The 21267-nt window shown below is 35.8% G+C and overlaps 1 protein-coding gene across 6 annotated transcripts; it reads left to right on the forward strand.

The window, feature by feature from the left end:
* Positions 1 to 103: 103 nt before the first annotated feature.
* On the forward strand, positions 104 to 20701 carry LOC114870982. 6 transcript variants are annotated; one of them, XM_029176342.2, is made up of 16 exons: positions 349 to 439; positions 560 to 585; positions 9140 to 9312; positions 9411 to 9558; positions 9634 to 9928; positions 10025 to 10363; positions 10447 to 10619; positions 10726 to 10865; positions 11670 to 11756; positions 12288 to 12518; positions 12982 to 16533; positions 17061 to 17168; positions 17327 to 17437; positions 17925 to 18029; positions 18531 to 18740; positions 18815 to 20701. In XM_029176342.2, exons 3-16 carry the CDS (start codon positions 9154 to 9156, stop codon positions 18992 to 18994), a joined length of 5838 nt encoding a protein of 1945 aa, XP_029032175.2. In that variant the 5' UTR covers positions 349 to 439; positions 560 to 585; positions 9140 to 9153; the 3' UTR covers positions 18995 to 20701. The 6 variants fall into 6 exon arrangements, with proteins under 6 accessions (XP_029032167.2, XP_029032158.2, XP_029032183.2 ...); XM_029176334.2 differs by lacking the exons at positions 349 to 439; positions 560 to 585 and adding an exon at positions 104 to 280; XM_029176325.2 differs by having other exon boundaries at positions 336 to 585.
* The last annotated feature ends 566 nt before the right edge of the window (positions 20702 to 21267 follow it).

Genomic DNA, 21267 nt, shown 5'->3' on the forward strand with positions numbered 1-21267 from the left:
TCATTTTATCGACTGTTAAATTCGTAATTCAGCTGCTGCTATCTAGTGGTAAAAATGTGTTTATGCAGGGCGTACTCGCTTGATTGCGTCATAAGAGAAACTGATTTTCCTAGGTAGTCAGCCATATTGACTCGCGCGGAAGAACATTGAAAGCAGTCCCGTATCCACAGTGCTACAGTTTCATTTAAATGGTGCATTATCGTTACAAAGATTCTCTAATCGAGTTGGATATTCCATGAACCGTAATTAATAATCGAGTGAAGAATCTGATAACATTAAGGTAAGTAACCATTAATATTTATATGCGAGAAGGGACTATTTGAAAATGGTGCGAGTATGGGCCGTGGCTGTATCTCCAGCGTCGCCCCGCGATTCGACGGACCTGTTCGTGTTCGTACCCGTCGGTGGAATTGGAACAAGAGTTGTTTATGTGCTTACGGTAGGAAGTATTCTGTTAGTTACTCGAGAAAAATACAATTAGTGCTTCAGCTTTGTACATTTTTTTCTTATTTACATTTTGATCCACGATTTTCTCATTGTGGTGTATTGTATATTTAAGAGAAGACCGCGTCTATATCCAGCAAGGTAAGTTTACTAGTTTTCTGATTTCACTTTATTACCTTTGTGACACAGTGTAACAAAATTTGATCGAATTTCATTAAAAACATTTTCTTAAGTATAAAGTAAAAAGAGTTTTATACTTTTTATGTTTTTGATCTGTGGCACTAGATTGGTATCAGTATACATTTGTAAATATGACAGTTTAGCGTTATTCGAAGTATTTATATAGTAAATTTATTGTTTGATTTCTGTTGTTTTGTTATATTTGTTCTCCACTTTTAGCATAAAATGTAAAAAATTATGTATTGTTCACCTAACCTACAATGATTTTAAATAAAATTCAGAACAAACAGTGTAACAGAGTTCTTTTACGATTGTACATATTAGCGAGAATATCTTCCACAATCAAACGTAGATGTATTGTATAGAATTTATATCTTTTAATCTATATTTTAATTAAAAAATACACGGAAACATTTCCTTGGTCCGGTTAACAAAAAATTTGTACATAAGGTATATGCAAAACATTTCTACAATTGCATGCGCGTGTGTCTGTGTGTGTGTACTCTATATTGTATAAATCTGATATGAAATTAAACAATTGAATCATCTGTTATTTGCTCGAAATTGTTGATAAATAAAATTACATCTGAAATCCAGACAAACATAGGATCAATACAATCAAGTGATCAAACTCGCAAGTGCATTCTTTGCGCACTCTGTATCATATTTCACCGGGGAAAAAAACTATCATCTATTCTCTCGTAATTAGTGGTATGGCGAGATGTATAGAACACGTTGAAAATGATTGTCAACGATGTATCATCGCTGGGATAAAAACAATTGACAAATCTGAAATAACAACGCATCGATTATAATTTCTTTCTGCTATCGTTTCATTTCTACTTTCATATGTGACCCTGAGAATAAAACTTCGCCGCACACATATTGTGCTATCACTTTACACAAAAGGGTATTTTAAAACTATCTACTAAATCTTATACACATCTGGTATAATTCGAAATGGTTACTTCCTATACATTTTTAATTGAAAAATAATTATACCAATAATGGTACATTGAGTTCCACTTTTCAGATCATTTTACATTCCCGTTTCCGCAGAATCGAGATTTCGTCATTGTGTCTCATGGACGTTCATTACCAGCAATTAGGTCAATTATGTACTTTGTCGCGGAGACGCCAGCATTTCCGAAAGATTACATAGCTTGGTTGCACTTTTGGTCACCGGTAATCGATGACAGCTTCCATCGTTCATTTCTTTACATTCCCTAGTACTTTTCCCGCATAATTATTAAGCGTTTTAATATTATTAATTACGCAGAAAAGAAAAACTGTTGAAAATTTCAAAAAATGATCAGAGTAGTCGCTTCACGTAATATACCGACGCGGTGTTCGGTTACGCGCAGATCAACCAAGTATAGATTCCAGGGTGTATTTAGGATTATTATTACAAACCGTGCACCGCGTTAACCAGGGCAAGGAAGTGTACTCACGGCCGATGCGTAGGGAGGTGTGGCGTTGATAGGAGGTGATGCACGACACGACCGAAGTTACAATGAACTTGGGGGAACCGAGCTTACCCGCCGGTGTAATACACCGTTTGTAACGCTCCTTTCTCCTACCGGGAACGTGCGTACTCGTGAACTATGACACGAGTACCGCTAGAATATTCTGGCTAGCAGCTTCGTTGATGCTGAAATCAGTATAAATGCGTTCTAATTGCGTGAGATTAATGCCGTCGAGATTAATCTGTTTAAAACCGACGAAAGCGTTGGGTGCTCTTTATTATCTGCCCCTTGTAACCGATTACCAGAGGATATCGTACTTTTCACAAAGAACTGATTGTGATTTAAACACACCTTCGCTTTCATATTGATATTCATGCGATACGAGTCTCTTTTTTTTTCGATATCAAGTAGATATGGCAGCTGGAAATATAAAATACAGTGGTACTTCGGTATACGACCTTAATCCGTTCCTGATGTTTTCTACGTATACCAAACCAACCTTTCCCATAAGAAGTAATGTAAAAATGATTAATCCGTTCTCATGTAAAAAAAACTCCTATATTATTATACCTACATTAATTTTTCTTGTTTTATTCAAGAGCATCCCTTTGTATGTAAGAGTACTAAGCACCGGGGAAGTACTCACATGATATTGCAATAATTTAACAAATTTACAAATTTAAAAAAACAATTCCTCTGAGATAATTATTTAAAAATGATGCAAAATTTGTTACGTCCAAACAGGACGTATTCCGAATTGAACTTATACCGAGGTACCTACTCGTATTTACTTATATCGATTTATCCCTGCGGATGACGCACCACGTGTTTCGGGTAAAGAAACTGATATCATCATTAAGTACTAAAGTAGCGGGAGAGATAAGATGGCGTAAAAAGAGAATAATGGAAAAAAATTACATAATAAACGGAGAAATAAACAAATCATAGGTGATTCTTTTAGATTGGACATTGAGTACCACTCGTTCTATGCGGTGATCATTTTATTTTATTCGTAAACGTTATCAGTTTATCGAAGGCAATCAAGATAGTTTTATCAAGTATTATCCCAGTTAAATTATAGTACTACGCCTTTAATAGTAGCTACGACGACGGTGGTGGTGGTAGTATTAATAGTAATCACGGAGATACGAGCACACCTGTCCACCGATAGTAAACGTGGTCTCGCGTGGCCGCTCGATTCACGTAAAATTTAATTGCTCAGCTAGCTAGTTACGCATACCTGTCTTCCGTAAAGCAATCACCGGAAGCATTGGCGATGCACGTTAACCACGCGATAGAAACTTGAAAGATAAACACGATCAAGGCGTGGCTAGGTTTGTCACGTGGTGCCACCGGGATCGCAGTTTACAGTGTAACCTGGATTTCGATGTACGATGATACCATTCAGTTTTAAAACGTTTCTTCGTTAAATTCTTTCTACTCTCTAATTAGAAATTCTACAAGTTTCTAATAGTTGTCATTTTGCATAGTTACGGATTCCAGGAAATTAAGTTATCAAGCGTTTCTTCTAATCACGTTTCACCCAGAAATTGCACGACATACCACGCATGATTAAATAACGTTTGTTACTTCTTTTATCACCTACTTAGATTCGTTAACCGAAGTGTCGCGTATTTATGAATCATCCTGTAGTGAAGCAAGTTCGCGTGCGAGATTGTCCTGTGAATCGATGAAAATCTAACACGCTCTTCCCGAGATATAAGAGTCCAGGACTGCCCCCCTGGGGATGTTTGATCGATCGACGTTCCTACATCGCGGCCGGATACGTGCTAGCTGACAATTTTCCGGTCGACGAGTGGCAACAAACGAGGACTGAAATACGGTCGAGTTTCCTACGGTTCCGTGGTGCGATCGTATAAACAGCTTCCGTGAAGCGTGCCTTAATGCGTTCAAGATCTACGACGCTTTCTTAGGTTTTCCGTGCGCGAGGCAAACGATGCACTTTGTGGGTCATTTTTATGCTAAAAGGTTGAAAATCTTCAGGGTATTAATTCACCGACGCCGACGTCCAAATACGACGCGGAAAGAAAGCCAGTTGCCAGATCGCTTGCCTTTCCAGAAGGCTGCTAATTCGCGAACGAATCGCGCGAATACGACGTCGGTGCACTTTACTTATTACCTCGACTTAACTGCACCCGCCATTTGCCTCCGGTATTCATCGTCGTTCGGTAAGAGATTAGCGACGAGACGCGAACGATAACCGTAAAATCTCACGTATAAAGACCAGTAGCAAGGGTAGAGGGAACAAAGAACGATGATACACGCTTTTAAGGGATGCGGTGCATTTTCGTATGCACTCAGGCACCGAGATCCACTCCGGTTTCCTCGATTCCAGCACGTGCACAACATCGGACGAGTGTATTTTATCGGTCGTCGTGTGCAGACGATAGAAAGGGGTGCTCTTTTTCCCCGTTATATTTTTTTTTTTGCCGTTCAACCCTTTCTTTCATCGTGCTCGGGTACATTCATCGTAGGTCTTCGTCTGTCGCGAGTTTCAATGGTAGGAATCGGGTAGGGCGCTAGAGGCGGGAAGAACAGGGTTGAAAGAAGGAAGGAGACACGAAGGGTGACGCGTATCCTTTGATGCGTGAAATTAAACGGATGAAAGGTTTAAAAACGTCGTCGAAATTTCGCCGAACTGTGCAAAATCCATCGCTTCCTCCCTTAAGGGGAAACAACCTTAAACTCCCTTTGCTTTCTAAACTGCATACAAATAAATGAAGTTGAGAATGGTGTTCCTTAAACCAGTCGAGCGTGAACTCGACGCTGGAATTAACGAGAATTGCATTTCTGATCGAAGGTATAATATCCGGGCGGGGTTACCCCCCGTTTATTGGATCGAAAGTCACCGAGTGGTTCGTGCTTTAATTAAACGCCGCGTTACGACTCCCTCGCGTATTTTTACACGAGAACTCGTTCACGAGTGATCTTGCGGGCTGTTGCACGAGCGTAGAATTAAAACCTCGAGCGGTCGTCAACTACGTGAACAAGTTTCGATCGTGTCGGGTAGAACCCTGTATAACTCGAGTACCCTTTTATAATTTATAACAATTTGAAGAGTATAATTTGGGCTTCGACATACAGTAGGAAACATTAATTATAAAATTTCTATTGTAATAACTGTAGCGATAGAAAAGGAAGTAATAAGCAGTACTTTCACAGAAAACAATGGAATTTCCTTGTACGAGCATAAACTAGCAACAGGCAACATTCCTCTTTCCTTTCTTTACCCTTTTCTCGCAACACGATTCCTGCGTAACAATGTCGACTTTTTACGACCGCTTTTCTTCCCGCGTGAACTACGATATAATTGCCTGTGCCCTACCGCAACACCGTGACGTCGTTGCATCGCGAGCCCTTCAGTTATTACGCTTTTTTTTCACAGTTAAATCGTTTCTCTTTTCAATTCGCATTTCTTCGAAATACCTTATTCGCGTTTGTAAAGAAACTCCTTTGATTTCCCAGTGGAAAGGAAAGTGTCCAACAGCTGGGAAAATGCGAATCACGTTATCGAGGAAGGAGGGCAAAAAATAAACGCGAAGCAACATTTCGATGTACACGCGAAGGAGAAAATGCACTCGTTGGTCGTCGATTAGATGCGCCAAGCGGCCATGACGAGAATAGAAAAAGCAAGGAAGAAAAAATAGAAATCACGCTTCTCGTCAATTACATGCGTCATTTAATCAAGCACGAGCGTTTGACGCGGTCCGTGATCTGTGAACATGGTAAAAGTCGTAGAAAAGATTGTTTAAAACCTTGAAAACCGATGCTCAGTAGAAATACTTGTACATGAATCAGCCCGTACTCCGACACGAGGGATTTAAATGCCGCGAACCGAAACGATCGCGTCCGCTTCTGGTTGGGTACAGCGTGTATTCATTCACGTAGCTCGATTGCCAGCCACCACTGGGTTAATAAACTGCATCGTGTATACGTATGGAGAGCTGGCCTGGCTCGTTTTCCGACATCCTCCACGTTCGTGCTCTTCTGCAAGCACCACTCGTACGATAAGAATTTCGTCGATCCGTTAATCGGTTGTGCACGTTCGATGTCGATACTCCAGATTCAGATACCGCGGTTCCGTTAACCGGAAAATGCGACTCCGTATCGTCAACTCCCTTGAAGCTTTGTTCTGTGAAAACAAATAACGTCTCGAGAGCAGGAACGAAACTGGAGATAAATTTGCAATTTAAAATCCTTATTATCCACCGCGTTGGTCGTTGATTCTTTTATTTCTGGCTCTCGAGATTTGCATTTTTGCAATTATCACATCCAACGCTGTTCTTTCTATTTTTATTTCACGTTTGACGTCTCGAAGGATACGTCGTATCTCGAGATGTTACGAATTCATTCATTAAAGACGATGGCTGTTTAATGCGTACGGAGGACGAGAAGATGTACGAGCCACGGAGCCGTGTGCACACACGATCGCGTGGGCGTGTGCCAGAGATCACGCGACCCTCGTTTACAATAAGCCCTTTGACACACGACCAAACGAAGCCCACGCGTCTTTGAAAGGATCTCGGCTGACGTCGGGAAAAAAAAAGCAGATTCTTTCAGACCTTTCAGGCTCGCTCCATTCAACCGGGCCTTTAAACTTTAAGGCGACCCGTTAGCGAAACGAGACGGATCGACCGGTTTCCTCGGTGTCTACGTCTTGGATCCGAGACTCTCCTTTTAACTTTCCAATTCTTCGCGACTGTCCATCACGGTCCTCTCTGCTGTCTATGATATTCTAAAATATTGAAGAACGGCGATGACTCAGTGCACTGAATTCGTGATTTAGAATTTCCTCTTTGTTCCGATTATTCGACTAAATTAAGCGATTTCGTATCGCTGGTCACTGATAACCCCTTCCATGGACAGTCAACTGTAAATCATCGAGAACCGTTGTTTCCTTTCTCTGGAAAGAAGCTGCAATGACGATTGCAAAGCGTTTAGAATACCCTCGGTGTTCAGCGTCGAACGGGTTAAAGTAGAAGGGCAGACGATGCAAGAAATAGATGTATCATTATCAACGATCATCTCGCTCGTAGGTGAAAGAAATTCCTCCCACATAGCACGAAGAAAACGATTGTTGGAGCATTTTGAACAGTCAATGCAACATTGGTCACCGCGTCATCGTGCTGCTAATCGGTGCATTACTTCATCAGCCTAGTAAAGAGCACGGTAAAGGACGTCTGCTTTCAGCGATGACGACATTTAGGCTTGTCGAACTTACACACAGACACGAAAGCAGCCATTCTACGAATTCCATCGTGATTACTGCATAATAAAAAAATGAATCAAATTTACTTTTACCATTTTGGATCATCGAACGAATCGTCAAGGCAATAGATCGTCGCATTGTATTCTTGTTTCATCTAGGAAGTTACAAAAGGTGTCCTTTTTTCTTTTCATTTCAGTCGCGACATTATACAACTCGTAGCAAGGCACGGATTTATGTAATTACTCTTTTGTCGGGTTAGATCGTTGCGTAGCCTCGTAACGAGATATTCGTTGGGAATTGAACGTTAAACCGTGATTTCCGTTTTAATGATGCACAGACCGGTCCCACCCTTTTTCTGGACGCGTCTGTCTGCCGCTGTGCATGAATCACGTTTCGCTCACAGCATCTGAAATGATAGGAAAAACCACGGTGTATCGTTGGTGGACACATTTTTCCAGCTCGTTCCCATCGTAGCACTAATGGTATTTGTAACGACAAACGGCATATCCCGGTATGGTTCTGATTCCATGCAATTGAGGTTGAATTACTGTTTGCAACGCTACCATTGCATAAGGGACCGTGTATCCGAGCTACTTCGCACAGTCGATTCGAATGATGGAAACTCGACAAGGCGTGTCGGTCAGGGTCGCGCACGTTATTTCGTGACTACTTTTAATTCCTAGAAACGAATATAAATTTCAGAGAACCCACTGTTAAATATAGTAGAATTCCATTTCTTGAAGTTCCATTTCCTAGTGTCTTAAATTCAATTTCACCAGTAGGGATATAGATTATGAAAGATAGATTATCGAAGTGTTAATTAATGTAATATTGGAGCACTTAGACCAAAATGAACATGTTTCGTTGAGTCATTTTTCATTCAAAGGATTGATCGATAAAGTATCTGATAATTTTTTATAACAACCTTATCGTCCAATAATATCCGACAGGAGATATTTTAATCTACGAGCTATTATAAATATCAACAGTTTATTGGCTTTGTATCGAGACATTGCTCTCAATCTATATATAAGAATCGTGTACCCACACACGTTCGTTCTGCTGCTCTAAGAAGGGCCAACGACCTGTAGTAAATGTACACACATGTGCCTCTATCGTACGTAACTACTACAACCTGTCTTCTCAAAGTCTTACGAAATCGCTCGTACTATTTTCTCTGTCGTTTTCTACACGCTGATCTCAGACACCGCATAGACAACGGAGATTCTGCTTACCCGACGTATGATTACGCACCAACGGTACCAGAACATAAGAGTACCTTATTTTTCTTCTTTTTGTCGTTGACCATAAATCTTGGAAAGAGTCGCATCTGGTGCACACCAGATGATAATGCGCGAACATTAAATCACCGTTGCGAAAAAAGAAACGAGCAGTCGTTGGGAGAGACGACGTATCATTACTGATGGGGGACCAGTGCTTTAGGAATAAATGTATTTCAAACTCACAGCAACGCTGAACCTGGCCCTGACTTCCCATAATTAATATCAGAGATGGAAATGATACGAATAGCTCAATTATTCAAAGTTTTACAACTCTATAGAATTCGAAGCAGTTGGAAATTATATTCTCGTTTTCCCTCCGTGTTTTTCTTCGTTAATGAGATAGAAACCACGGTGCTTTATGGAGGGTACGTGTAACTCCAAGAGCCCCGGCAAATATTGATTATTTCTCTACATGGCACCCTTTAGTCTAGACAGGATCTATACTCGAACACCGGTGAACCGGCACACGCGATCTTTTCTCGCTGGAAAATGAATTTATCGTCGAGTTCTTTTATATATGGCACTTTCATTTCCAGCACAGGGCTGAAATATGCCGGAGGAACAGAAGTCAGCTGGTGGGCCACCAGAGGTAACGGCAGAAAATGGGACCGGAACGAATTCACCGACCAAAAGCCCGGTTAGCAAAGGAAAACTGGCACTTGCAAGAATCACCCTGCTTGATGGGACCGTCAAAGATTTTCACATAGATGTAAGCTGCTTAGTTCTTGCTTTATTCTTCAATTGACCTACCGTTTGTATGCTAGCGGAGGCTAATAACAAAATCAATTTTTTTTTTTTTTATTGCAGAGGAAAGCAAAAGGTCAAGATTTACTCGACATGATATGCCAGAGTATGAATTTACTGGAGAAAGATTACTTTGGTCTCATTTATGAGGATCGACACGACTTGCGAAACTGGCTAGACCTTGATAAAAGGATTGCAAAATTTGTAAAAAGTATAGTGTATTCTTGATACTTGGCGTAATGGTATTTGCGTGATTGCTAATGCATTTTCCTTTGATGTTTGCCAGATGAACCGTGGAAATTTAATTTCGAGGTGAAATTTTATCCACCGGATCCAGCTCAATTGCAGGAGGACATAACTCGTTACCAGCTATGCCTTCAAATTAGAAACGACATCATCACAGGACGATTACCGTGTTCTTTTGTGACTCATGCACTTTTAGGCTCTTATTTGGTTCAATCAGAGGTTGGAGATTACGATCCAGAGGAGCATGGGCGTACCTATTTGAAGGATTTCAAGTTTGCTCCTAATCAAACACCAGAATTGGTAGAAAAAGTAATGGACTTGCATAAAACACATAAGTTAGTATCGTCTATATTAATCAGCGAATTATCAATTATAATTCCCAAGATGATTTGTTAAGAAGGAATGATAAAAGAACGTTTGCGAATTTTTAGAGGTCAAACACCTGCAGAAGCAGAACTTCACTACCTTGAGAACGCAAAGAAATTAGCGATGTATGGAGTTGATCTCCATCCTGCTAAAGACTCTGAAGGTGTTGATATAATGTTGGGTGTATGCTCGTCGGGCCTTCTTGTCTACAGGGATCGATTGAGGATCAATAGGTTTGCTTGGCCAAAGATATTAAAGATATCTTACAAGAGGCATAACTTTTATATAAAAATCAGACCCGGTGAATTTGAACAGTTTGAATCGACGATAGGTTTCAAACTGGCAAATCACAGGGCGGCGAAAAAGTTATGGAAAGTGTGCGTTGAGCACCATACCTTCTTCAGGTAATAATGATCTAAGAGTAATTTAAATTATAAAAATAGAATGGGTTGAAATACATAAAGGGTTTTAATCGTATTTCTTTTAGGCTCATGAGTCCTGAGCCTGTAAAGAAAGTAGGTCTGATACCACATTTGGGTTCTCGTTTCCGATACTCGGGCAGAACTCATTACGAAACGAAAAAGACTCCTATTGATAGACAACCTCCACAATTTGAACGATCTTTGAGTGGTCGACGCCCTACGTCTCGCAGCATGGATGGTAATAAAACATCTAAAATTCATAAAGTTTGACCCAATATATTAACGTGTTATTTTATTATTTGTAACATTGTCAAGATTTTACTAGATGTACACGTTTTATGCAGCATTAGGTGGACCAAAACAAGTCGAAACTTACGGATCAGAACCAAGTAAGAGACATACAATGAGCTATGAACCAGAAATGATTCCTGACATGGAGCATATAGATCAACGGCCTAGTCCAATTAAAAAACAAAAGGAAAAGGTAAAAAAGAAGATATTTATATTACACACCTACATTACTGAATATGGTAATAGTTTGTAGAAGTTGCATGAATTCGTCATGCAAATTAAAAATTATTTCATGAATTTTAAGGATAACATTTTTGCGGTCTACGCTTTCAAACATCGTTTATATTTGAGCACATTGACGATATTAAAATTTTAACTAATTATCTAACTTCATATAACAACAGTTTTTGGTATAATATATTATTGAAATATAACAGTTACATTATGAAACCGAGAAATTGTAGAACACCAATTGGATCACTTGGAGAAAAAAGAAAAAGAAAAGATAATAATATAATTTTATCATTATGCACTATTTTTTAAAATTAAACAAACAATATTAGTAGCCATGGCATGCTAATGATTAATTGTATGCCATGTATTAGACATAGTTGTATGCGTTAGATATTTTATTATATCTATTCTGAATTCATAAGAACATATGAAATAATTAAAATACAAGTTAATTAACACTGGTCATACATGAATAAATGGAAATTTGAAGGTGTGACAGAAAAATCAAAATATAATTGTGGGGGTATGCAACGAAGCATTTCAGTTAATTAACTTGTATAAGTTATACAAAGATTTGAAGTATGCAAAAAACCTAGGAATGTGTAGCATTTACAAGACATTGTCTTATAATGATTATCAGGCATCGAACACGTGGCATTTGTATGTGATAATTTAATTTTACAAACTTGAATTGAATCTTCACATCTTAGTGCTTCAATCGTAAAAAAAAAAAAGCTAACTGACACCTAACTAACACCGGTAGCTCACACGCAAAACAAGTGCTGGAACAACATCAGCTAGCAGTACCAGTAGCCTGGAAGGAGAATACGATGCAGATCGTGGCAAAAAGGTATAGAATTTCACCTGGAACATACTCTATCATGCATTAACCAACAGTTTTCTATTTGTATTAATGTATGTGACCATTTGGTGTTTTCCTTTTTTTCAATGCATGCAGTTATATTCTGTTTATTATTTGCAAATATACGGCCATCGCCTCAAAGCTGAACTTCCTGAAATTCTTTAACATTTTCATTTATTCTAACATCATCACATAAGCATGCGCAGATGCAAATATTTTCATAGGTTTTATAAACTGCGCTAATGCTTGTGTTGGCATGCTATTAACAATTATAATCACGTATAACATCGTGTAACGAGAAAGATATTACAGTATTACAAGCAATCCTTTCCAGGACAGTACGTTAACAACTGATCAACAACTGATATTTTTTGAGAGCGCAGACCGTACTTAGTTGTCAAGCATGAAATATGTGCCAAGAGAATGTACAAAACATGTAGTAGTTCATAATAGCTTAACAGTAAAAGTTGATTCGTGCTTATTGCATGAAGCGATGTGTGACTATAAATTTACTTATAGAAACCGGTCGGAGGAATCGCGGTCCTACCGCCCGGTGGTCTATCTAAGAAGAAAAAGGATAAACAAAATGAAAATGAAAAGGAAAATCATAATGATCTCAACAATTCAGATTTGATTAATGAAAGTGCTCTTGAGAACAACGACATAAAGTCACCCAGTAAGAAAGGGTTGAAAAAGAAAGATAAGGAAACCCCAGAAAAAACAGATAAAGAAAAGAAAGAAAAAATAAAGGTAAGTAATATATTGTTCCGCTACCGATGTGCTATAGCTTATTATAATATACTTATTGTTAGTGAGAAAAAGTATAGTTAATTGTGTTCGTTCTTAGAATAAAATTATCATGCACAAAAAAATGTAGATGTTCAATAGGTAGAGAGAAAAATATTCGGTCGATTAAATTGTTAAGACTAGGATTTACATCCTGACTTTTTGATCAACTCACTTTATTTGTTAAATTATCCAAATTATCGACGAATATTCTCTCTAAATTTCTTAAGCTCAAACGATTACCTTCTACGATTGAAAGAACGATCAAACTGCATAAATTAGATATGTTTTAGTACATTTTTGTAAAAGATACTAGTATTGTAAAATTTGTAGTATTTATTAGCTTCGTTAGTTTTTTTAATGTGTAAAAAATATGTTTGTTATATGGCATGTTTTTGGCATTGCATGTTTTTGTTTATTGTAAAAGAGTCCTGTTGGCGGCTTCCTATTTGGCAAAAAGGAGAAGGATTCAAAGCAGAAGAAGCAGAAAAAGAATAAAGAGCTAGAGGAATCGATGGAAAAGAGCGACACGGAATCAAATCTTTCTGTATCAGAAAAGCAAATGAAATCTTTGACTGAAAAACCAAGTACTGAACAAACAAAGGCTAGTCCAGAACCACCGCAACTCCCCAGTTATACAAAACCTTATGATTACGAAGAAACAGAAGCTTCTCCAACGAAAAAACCTTTCACACCGTATGGATTTTCATACGAGGATAGACCGGCGTCTCCTGAAATACAAAATCAGCAGTCACCAACTGCTGCGAGTCGAAAAGCTACGGGCTTAGCTTTTAATTACGCCCCAGGTGAGGAGAAAAAGGTAGCTGAATCAGCGGAAAAAAGGAAAACCAAAGAAGCTGAAACTAAACCACCGTCGGGATTAAAAACTCCTGGTCTGAATTATGTGGAATCTGCCGGTTTGAAGGAACAGCAAAAAACTGCATCCAGACCAGATTTGGATAAGGATGCATCGACGATGCTTATTGCTGCTGAAAAAGATGCTGGATGTCAACCGAGTGTTGTTCAACCGATCCCTGCAGAATCGAAACCAGAGTACCATATTTTGCCACTTCCAGATGGTTCTAAAATTATAGGAGGTGTTATTTATACCAAAGACGGTAAATTATTAGATCAAAACAGTATCGGGCCGGAAAATTGCAAAGTATTGAACGGAAAAGTTCATACAAAGGATGGTAATTTGGTTAAAAAATCCGAATTTGGTCCACATGGGATCTACATTAATAACGGTATAGTCACGACTAAAGATGGCAAACCGGTGAATCAAGAGGTCTTAGGTGTTGAAACAAATTTCATTAAAGATGGTGTTATATATGGTTCAAACGGGCAAGTACTCGACGAGTATTTACTAGGACTAGAACACGCCCAAGTCAAGGAGGGAAAAGTCGTGAGGAAACATGGAAAACCAATAGAATATCATAAATTAGGTACTAATGGAACATATATAAAAGATGGTCTTATATTTACTTCTGATTCTAAACCACTTACTCAAGGATCATACGGTATAAATAGAAATTACATTGTTGCTGGAATAGTATGTAATGACAATGGAAAACCCTTGAATCAGTTTGTTTTAATACCTGATGAAACTTACATTTGTGATGGATTAATTTATGGACGAGACGGAACTGTAGTATCGGGAGGTATCTTAGGTCATGATGGTCATTATGTAGCAGATGGAAAAATTTACTCCAAGGATGGTAAACCAGTTAAACATGAATCCTTTAGTTCAGATGGGTCTGTTATAAAGGATGGTATAATTTACTCGAAAGATGGAAAGTTTTTAAATCAAGGATCTTTACTTCCTTGTGGTGCTCATTTAAAGGATGGAAAAGTTGTTGGTAAAGATGGAAAAACAATCAAACATGCATTTTATAACCTTGATGGAAGTTTCATAAAAGATGGTATTATATATAGTAAGGATGGTAGACCTTTAAGTCAAATTCCTTTAATGGCTGATGGAAGCTTTATCAAGGAAGGAATGGTGTATGACAAAAGTAACAAACCACTTTCACAGAGTCTTTTCAAACCAGATAACATTATAATTAAGGATGGTATAGTTTATGATACAAATGGAGTAACATTATCAGAAGCTATGCTTGGACCAGATGGCCTAATGATAAAAGATGGAATGATATATGGAAAAGATGGTAAACCTGTTAAACAAGAGTCTTTTGGATCAAATGGAAGTTACATAAAAAAAGGTATCATTCATTCAAAAAGTGGAAAGCCTCTTAACCAAGATTCATTCATACCCGAGGGTACATCTATCAAAGATGGTAAATTATATAATAAAGATGGAAAGTTATTAAAGTTTTCATTTTTCAAGCCAGATGGAAGCTATGTTAAAGACGGCCTTGTATATGGTAAAGATGGTAAACCTTTGAATTTATGTTCAGCACTTCCAGAAGACAGTTTTATTGCAAATGGAGTAATTTTCGATTGTAACGGTACACCTATGGCTAGAAGTATGTTTGGATCTGATGGTTCGTACGTTGCCGGCGGTATAATTCACAACAAAGACGGTAAAATAATTTCAGAAGGTGCTTTTGGACCTGATGGTAATATTATCAAAAATGGCTTGATTATTGGAAGAGATGGTAAACCCTTGACTCAAGATGATAAAGGACCAGATAATTTAGCAGTGAAGGATGGAAAAGTGGTTGATAGTCAAGGAAATCCTACAAACTTGGCATCGCTTGTTCCAGATGGTTGTTATATTCAAGATGGCGTAGTTTATGATAAGAATCAGAGTCCTTTAAAACAAGGAGCATTTAAACCTGACGGCACTTATATCAGAGATGGTCTTATATATGGATGGGGTGGACAATTGCTGAACATTGGCACTGAATTACCTAATGGAAGTTACGTACAAGAAGGCAGAATTTATGGGAAAGACAACCAGCCTCTGGATCATAGCTCATTTGGTACTGATGGAGGATACATTGCTAATGGTTATATTTATGGAAAAGACAGGCAATTACTTGCTCATGGAACATTCGGAAACGATGGAAGTTACATAAAAAATGGATTATTATATGGAGCAAATGGCAAACCATTAAACCGCAAACAGTCGGTAATTTCTATTACACTCGTTCGTTATGGTTTAGTGTATGGTACTGATGGCAAACCACTGAAGTCTGGTAATTTTGATACCAATGGAAGTGTTGTTAAAGATGGAAAACTTTACGATAGCGCTGGTCAACTTTTAAATCAGGCTTCTTATAGAAATGATGGAAGCTTTATTAAAGATGGTCTTATTTATGGAAATAATGGAAAACCATTGTCTCAAGGTAATCTACCTCCTGAAAATAGCTTTATTAGAAATGGAAAGATTTATGATCCAAATGGACAATTATTAACACAAGAAGCATTTGGACCTGAAGGTTTGAAAGTAGTACAGGGAGTTGTCGTAGATAAGACTGGTAAACCCCTAAAACAAGGAAACTTTGATACAGAGGGGAACATTATTAAAGATGGTATTATTTGTACATCAGCAGGCAAGCCTCTTGACAAATATTTCACTATAATTACACTTAGCTTAGTCCGCAATGGTTTACTTTGCGACAAAGATGGAAAACCTGTTAGACAAGCACCATATGGAAATGATGGAAGTTATGTTAAGGATGGAAAGATCCATGACAAATTTGGCAAACTAATGAATCAAGAAATCTTTGGAGATGATGGAGCCTATTTAAAAGATGGTGTTGTCTTTGATACTTCTGGAAAACCTTTAGACAGTGATACAATTTTGAAAGATATGCAAGATGCAACAAAACCAACTGTTTCAAAAACAAAAAGAATTTCTACTACAAACACTACTCCAACAATAGTGAAAACAACAACTAAACAATCAGTAGTAAAGGATCAGGAGGGTGTGACACGAAATATAGAAGAAAAAGTTGAAGATCTTACACCTGGAGGCACAGGCCAAGTAACAGTTTCTACACAAATGAACAAGGTGATACAATTTTTAATAAAGTATATAATATAATATATAGTACAATTAACTGCTTCACTAATTATAAGGTAAGGAAAGTAACGTTAACAAAAACAATTTACGAGTTGATGAATTTCTGACATTTGATAAAGATAAAGAACCTCACACTCCTCAGTTTCATTTTTGTTCACTCTTAAATCATTTTACACAATGGTGTAAATTTTATATAATACTGTACTGATTATAATATACATAATGATTTTGTAAAGTGCACCGTAGATCTAGCTATGTGATTTTTGGTCATTGAATATTTATTGCATGTAGTAAATATGTACTATTGATATAAATTTTAAATATAATTATACAAGTAGCAAAGGAATATACCGAGGTCTCAAAAAAATTGATTGCCGTATGGCAAAAAGATACCAAAACTTCTAAGAATCTTAAATAGTAAAAAATTTAGAACATCTAACTCGCTAACACTTTTTGTAATTTTACACACATATTGTTTTACTATAAGACATTAGTTACCTTGTAGTTGTATTTAGGCAGAGGCACCAGATGATGGTAGAACTCCATATATGACTGCGACTGCTGTCACCACACGTACCGCTACAATGCACGAGGATCTTGAAAAAAATCAAAAGACTAGCCAGGTTTGTAGTATTATCATTTAGATATTCAGATTACATGCCTTACTGTTTTATTTTCATCGTTTAAAAATCATTATACATACAAATATTTGCAATTGTTTTGCCTATTATATTGATTTATAGGGCTAGAATTATTTTTTTTTGTAATTTTTTTATGTTAGGTAGAGGAAAAGACTGTAGCGCATACAACAGCAACCAGTGCAACAAGACAAGAGCAGAGAGTAGTAACTCAAGAAGTTCGAACAACCAGTCATGTACTTTCTGGTGAACAGGTAATAATGTACTCATCATTAAAAAATATCCCCACTAATGAATGAAGCATGTAAAATATTTATGTAAATCATCACATGTTGTGTCTTTGGTTCAGCCTAACATTAAATCATTAAAATCTATTATACATATTACATGATGATAATATGGTCATTGCACATACATTTATGCGTTTTTTTTTAAGTGGGAAAATCAGTTAACATTATGGAGCTTATGATTCTTAATTATATATTATATATATACTTTTAAATATACAATTGTATAAAAAAATAAGCATTATACACACGTTCAATATACTTTTAACAGGATTATACAGTACATTCAGATAAAGGGGTTGTAACTTGTTTAGTAAATAGCAATACCTAACTTATTCAGGAATTGGTTAATTTACACAGTTTAACTGGTGCTATTTTTCAATTAATTATTTTTATTTTTTTTTATTTTTGTAATTAATTTTTGCCGGCTTGGTTAACACATTGCATGGTGTAGCTGTTCTCACGAAGGCTCAGTACATCAAGTTCAAGCAGTGATGATTCAGGTACTCCAATTGACCTTGAAGATGATCAGCAGGCTTTCTACAATCAGTACTATCAGGTAAATCTAAGGAATAGTACAAACACATTGGTCCTTAAGAATTAAAAAATTTTCATTGTTATACCATTTTTATTACGATATTATTTTAAAAATTATTCTGAGAGGTGGACCTTCACCAAGGTACATATTCTTCAGGTATTATTACATCACAGAATGTTATTCATTTCAAAAGTAAATCAATCATTTTTATAAAAATATTAATGCTAATTCATTTCATATGGTATTCATTGCTTAACATTTGTGGGAAAAATCATTTATAAAAAATGTAATCTATTCATTATCATAGAAGCGCTGGTTTTAAGGTATTAATCAGTAGTTATAAATAACAATTATTATACGTGTACAGTCTATAAAATATGAATAATGCTTTGGTCCTGTACATTTTATAATGCCTTTATATTTTAATATAATGTAAATGTAATTGTATGGTATTAATTGAGTTTGTTGCATTTTATTATAGAGTATCTATATACAAAATATTAATGGAAAAATTTCATTTAGGGTGATCAAGCTGGTGTTGTTGAAACTGAAGCACATGTTTATAAAGGAGAACCAGAACATAATGTGACTACAACTACTACAGTTCCGCTGGTAGCAACTGAAACCAGGAAAGTAGCTGTTGAAAGTGAAGACGGCATGTACAGTGCGACTGGAGAAATAGTTAGTTCTCAAACAATATCGAGTAAGACCCGTACAGTTGAGACAATAACGGTAAGATTCTTATTTCTATTGTAGGTGTTGAACATCGTTTGTGATGTTATATTTATTTGTTATTGTATTTTTAGTACAAAACTGAAAGAGATGGAGTTGTAGAAACGCGCGTAGAGCAAAAAATAACGATACAATCTGACGGCGATCCAATTGATCACGATCGGGCGTTGGCAGAGGCAATCCAAGAAGCTACTGCTATGAATCCTGATATGACAGTAGAGAAAATAGAAATTCAACAACAAACAGCACAGTAACCAGATTTAAAAACAGTTTTGTAAGAAATTAAGGGCACTCTCAAATCTAAATGCTTAAAATTCTGAAAGCTAGAAAATTAAATTGATATTCTCTGTATTATACATTAACATGCATTCTTCAATATTGCATGGTAAATAATCGAATTGAATCTTTCTATTGTCATCAATTACTTAAGCATTTTGCCAGAAAAAGGCAAGTTAAAAAGAATTGGAAACATTATTTCTTAGCAAATGTTATCCAATAATACGAGCTTGAACTTGATTGAAAATCAAGTTACTACAAGAAAAGTATAAGTGATGTTTTCTTCTAAGAAAAAAAAAAAGTTACGGTACCTCGTCCCGTAAACTGCAGTGTTCATATTCAAAATATGTATTATTTACATATACAGAGGCATAAATAAATATATATTATACATGTTATGTATACATAGCGATGTATGTACGTAAACAAAACAATTTGTTCATAGTAATGTAATAATAAGACAGAGTGCCCTATAAACTTACATTACTGTTTGATAGTAAATACAATGATATTCATGCAGTGTCTCGTGTAATAAGTATAGTATGTCATTTATATAAAACTTGTTCAAATGGTACACAGTAAAACAACATTATTAAGCTTAATTTTTATTTTTATCTTTTGCAGACTTTCTGTTATAACTTAAATTTCTATTTTTGAAAGATCGTCTTTGAGCCTAATATTAATAACATAATTAAAACAAATATTAAAAACGTTTTAAACAGTCGAGAGTATTTAAGTGTATAATTAATATATATATTTGAATTATGCAAGCAGTACAATACACCTACACACACACACACACAATATATACATAGCATAATTTTATGAAAAATAATTACTTCAAGATGAATACATCGGAAAGTAACAGCGGAAGACTTATAATACATAAGCCACAGATACACAAATTTTTTTATAATGATTCATGCGATTTAAATGTAGCTTTCCTGCAATATGTTTTTTTGTATAGTTTAAATATTTGTGATATATATTTTTTTCAAAACAAATATTACATAATGTTTATTGTATGACAAAGTCCTTTAAATATAAAATATTAATATATACATAAAAAATATATATACATGTATACATAAACATTTATGGTTATTTGATAAAATGAATAGAAGTCTACAAAGTTTCCTGTAACTTAAAGTATTAATATTCAGCAATGTGATACTGAAAGGAAATACACGTTGTTAACATTGCTATTGTATACAATTTTTATTTAATAATTTAAAAATATGCATTTGGAAGCTATGTAGATTTTCTTAAGCTATATACTTCAGAAATGAAAAATGTATTAATAACATTAATAAGATAAATTATATGTATGTAACTTCACACCAAGAGCTACGATGCATTGGTCAGCGTACATGTCTAAATTTAGCTGTAATTTCTGTAGTTTTAAGACTACAATTTCATATAAGATTTTGTTTGTTCAATAGTTTATTTAATTTTTGTATGAAACATGAAAAATATTACTAAGAAACAAAAAAGGCTGATAACCTGAATCTACAATATAAAGTTATTATGATGCAAGTCATACTTTGAACAAATAAATCTACATAAATATATAAATTTATAAATATGAATTACGTACCGCAGTTTCGTATATTTATGTATGAATAGTATGTATATTGTTCATGCGGCAGTTATAAAGCAACATTAAATATGCATATCACACTGTAGGAGGCTTGTTTATACCTTTGTTCTTTAATGTATTGTTTAAAAGTCTATTCATGTGAATTACGCTTGCATTTTGCACAAAGCATTTATTTTATTATACTAAATATAATATGTTTATATAATAATTATAAATTAATCTTTTTTACTTTTCTACATTTTACATAACGTATAATAAATTGAATGAAAAAATTTAGATGTATTATTACGTTAAAACCATTATACTGGTTATATCTATTTTTTATGAATACATCATTTCTTCCATATTGTAATGCTAATAAGATTTATATTATGTAAAACCATCCAAGTTTCTGTAGAACAAAGGATAATCATTGACCGTCTACGTGCGAACTGCATTACATATTATATGTTAAGTTTTGTTATACGCTGGCAGCTAATGAATTGTTCGAATAATATAAAATATAACGATTCATTAATTTCATTTTATTTTGTGCCGTTAGTTGTATTTTAAATATGCTCAACCATTTCATTACATCTATTTGTTTCTGAATATTATTTATAAGTAGTTTAAGAGATTTCGTAGATCGATTTTTATGTTTCGATATTATAA

This window comes from Osmia bicornis, chromosome 3 (genome assembly GCF_907164935.1).
Source record: "Osmia bicornis bicornis chromosome 3, iOsmBic2.1, whole genome shotgun sequence".
NCBI lineage: Eukaryota > Metazoa > Arthropoda > Insecta > Hymenoptera > Megachilidae > Osmia > Osmia bicornis.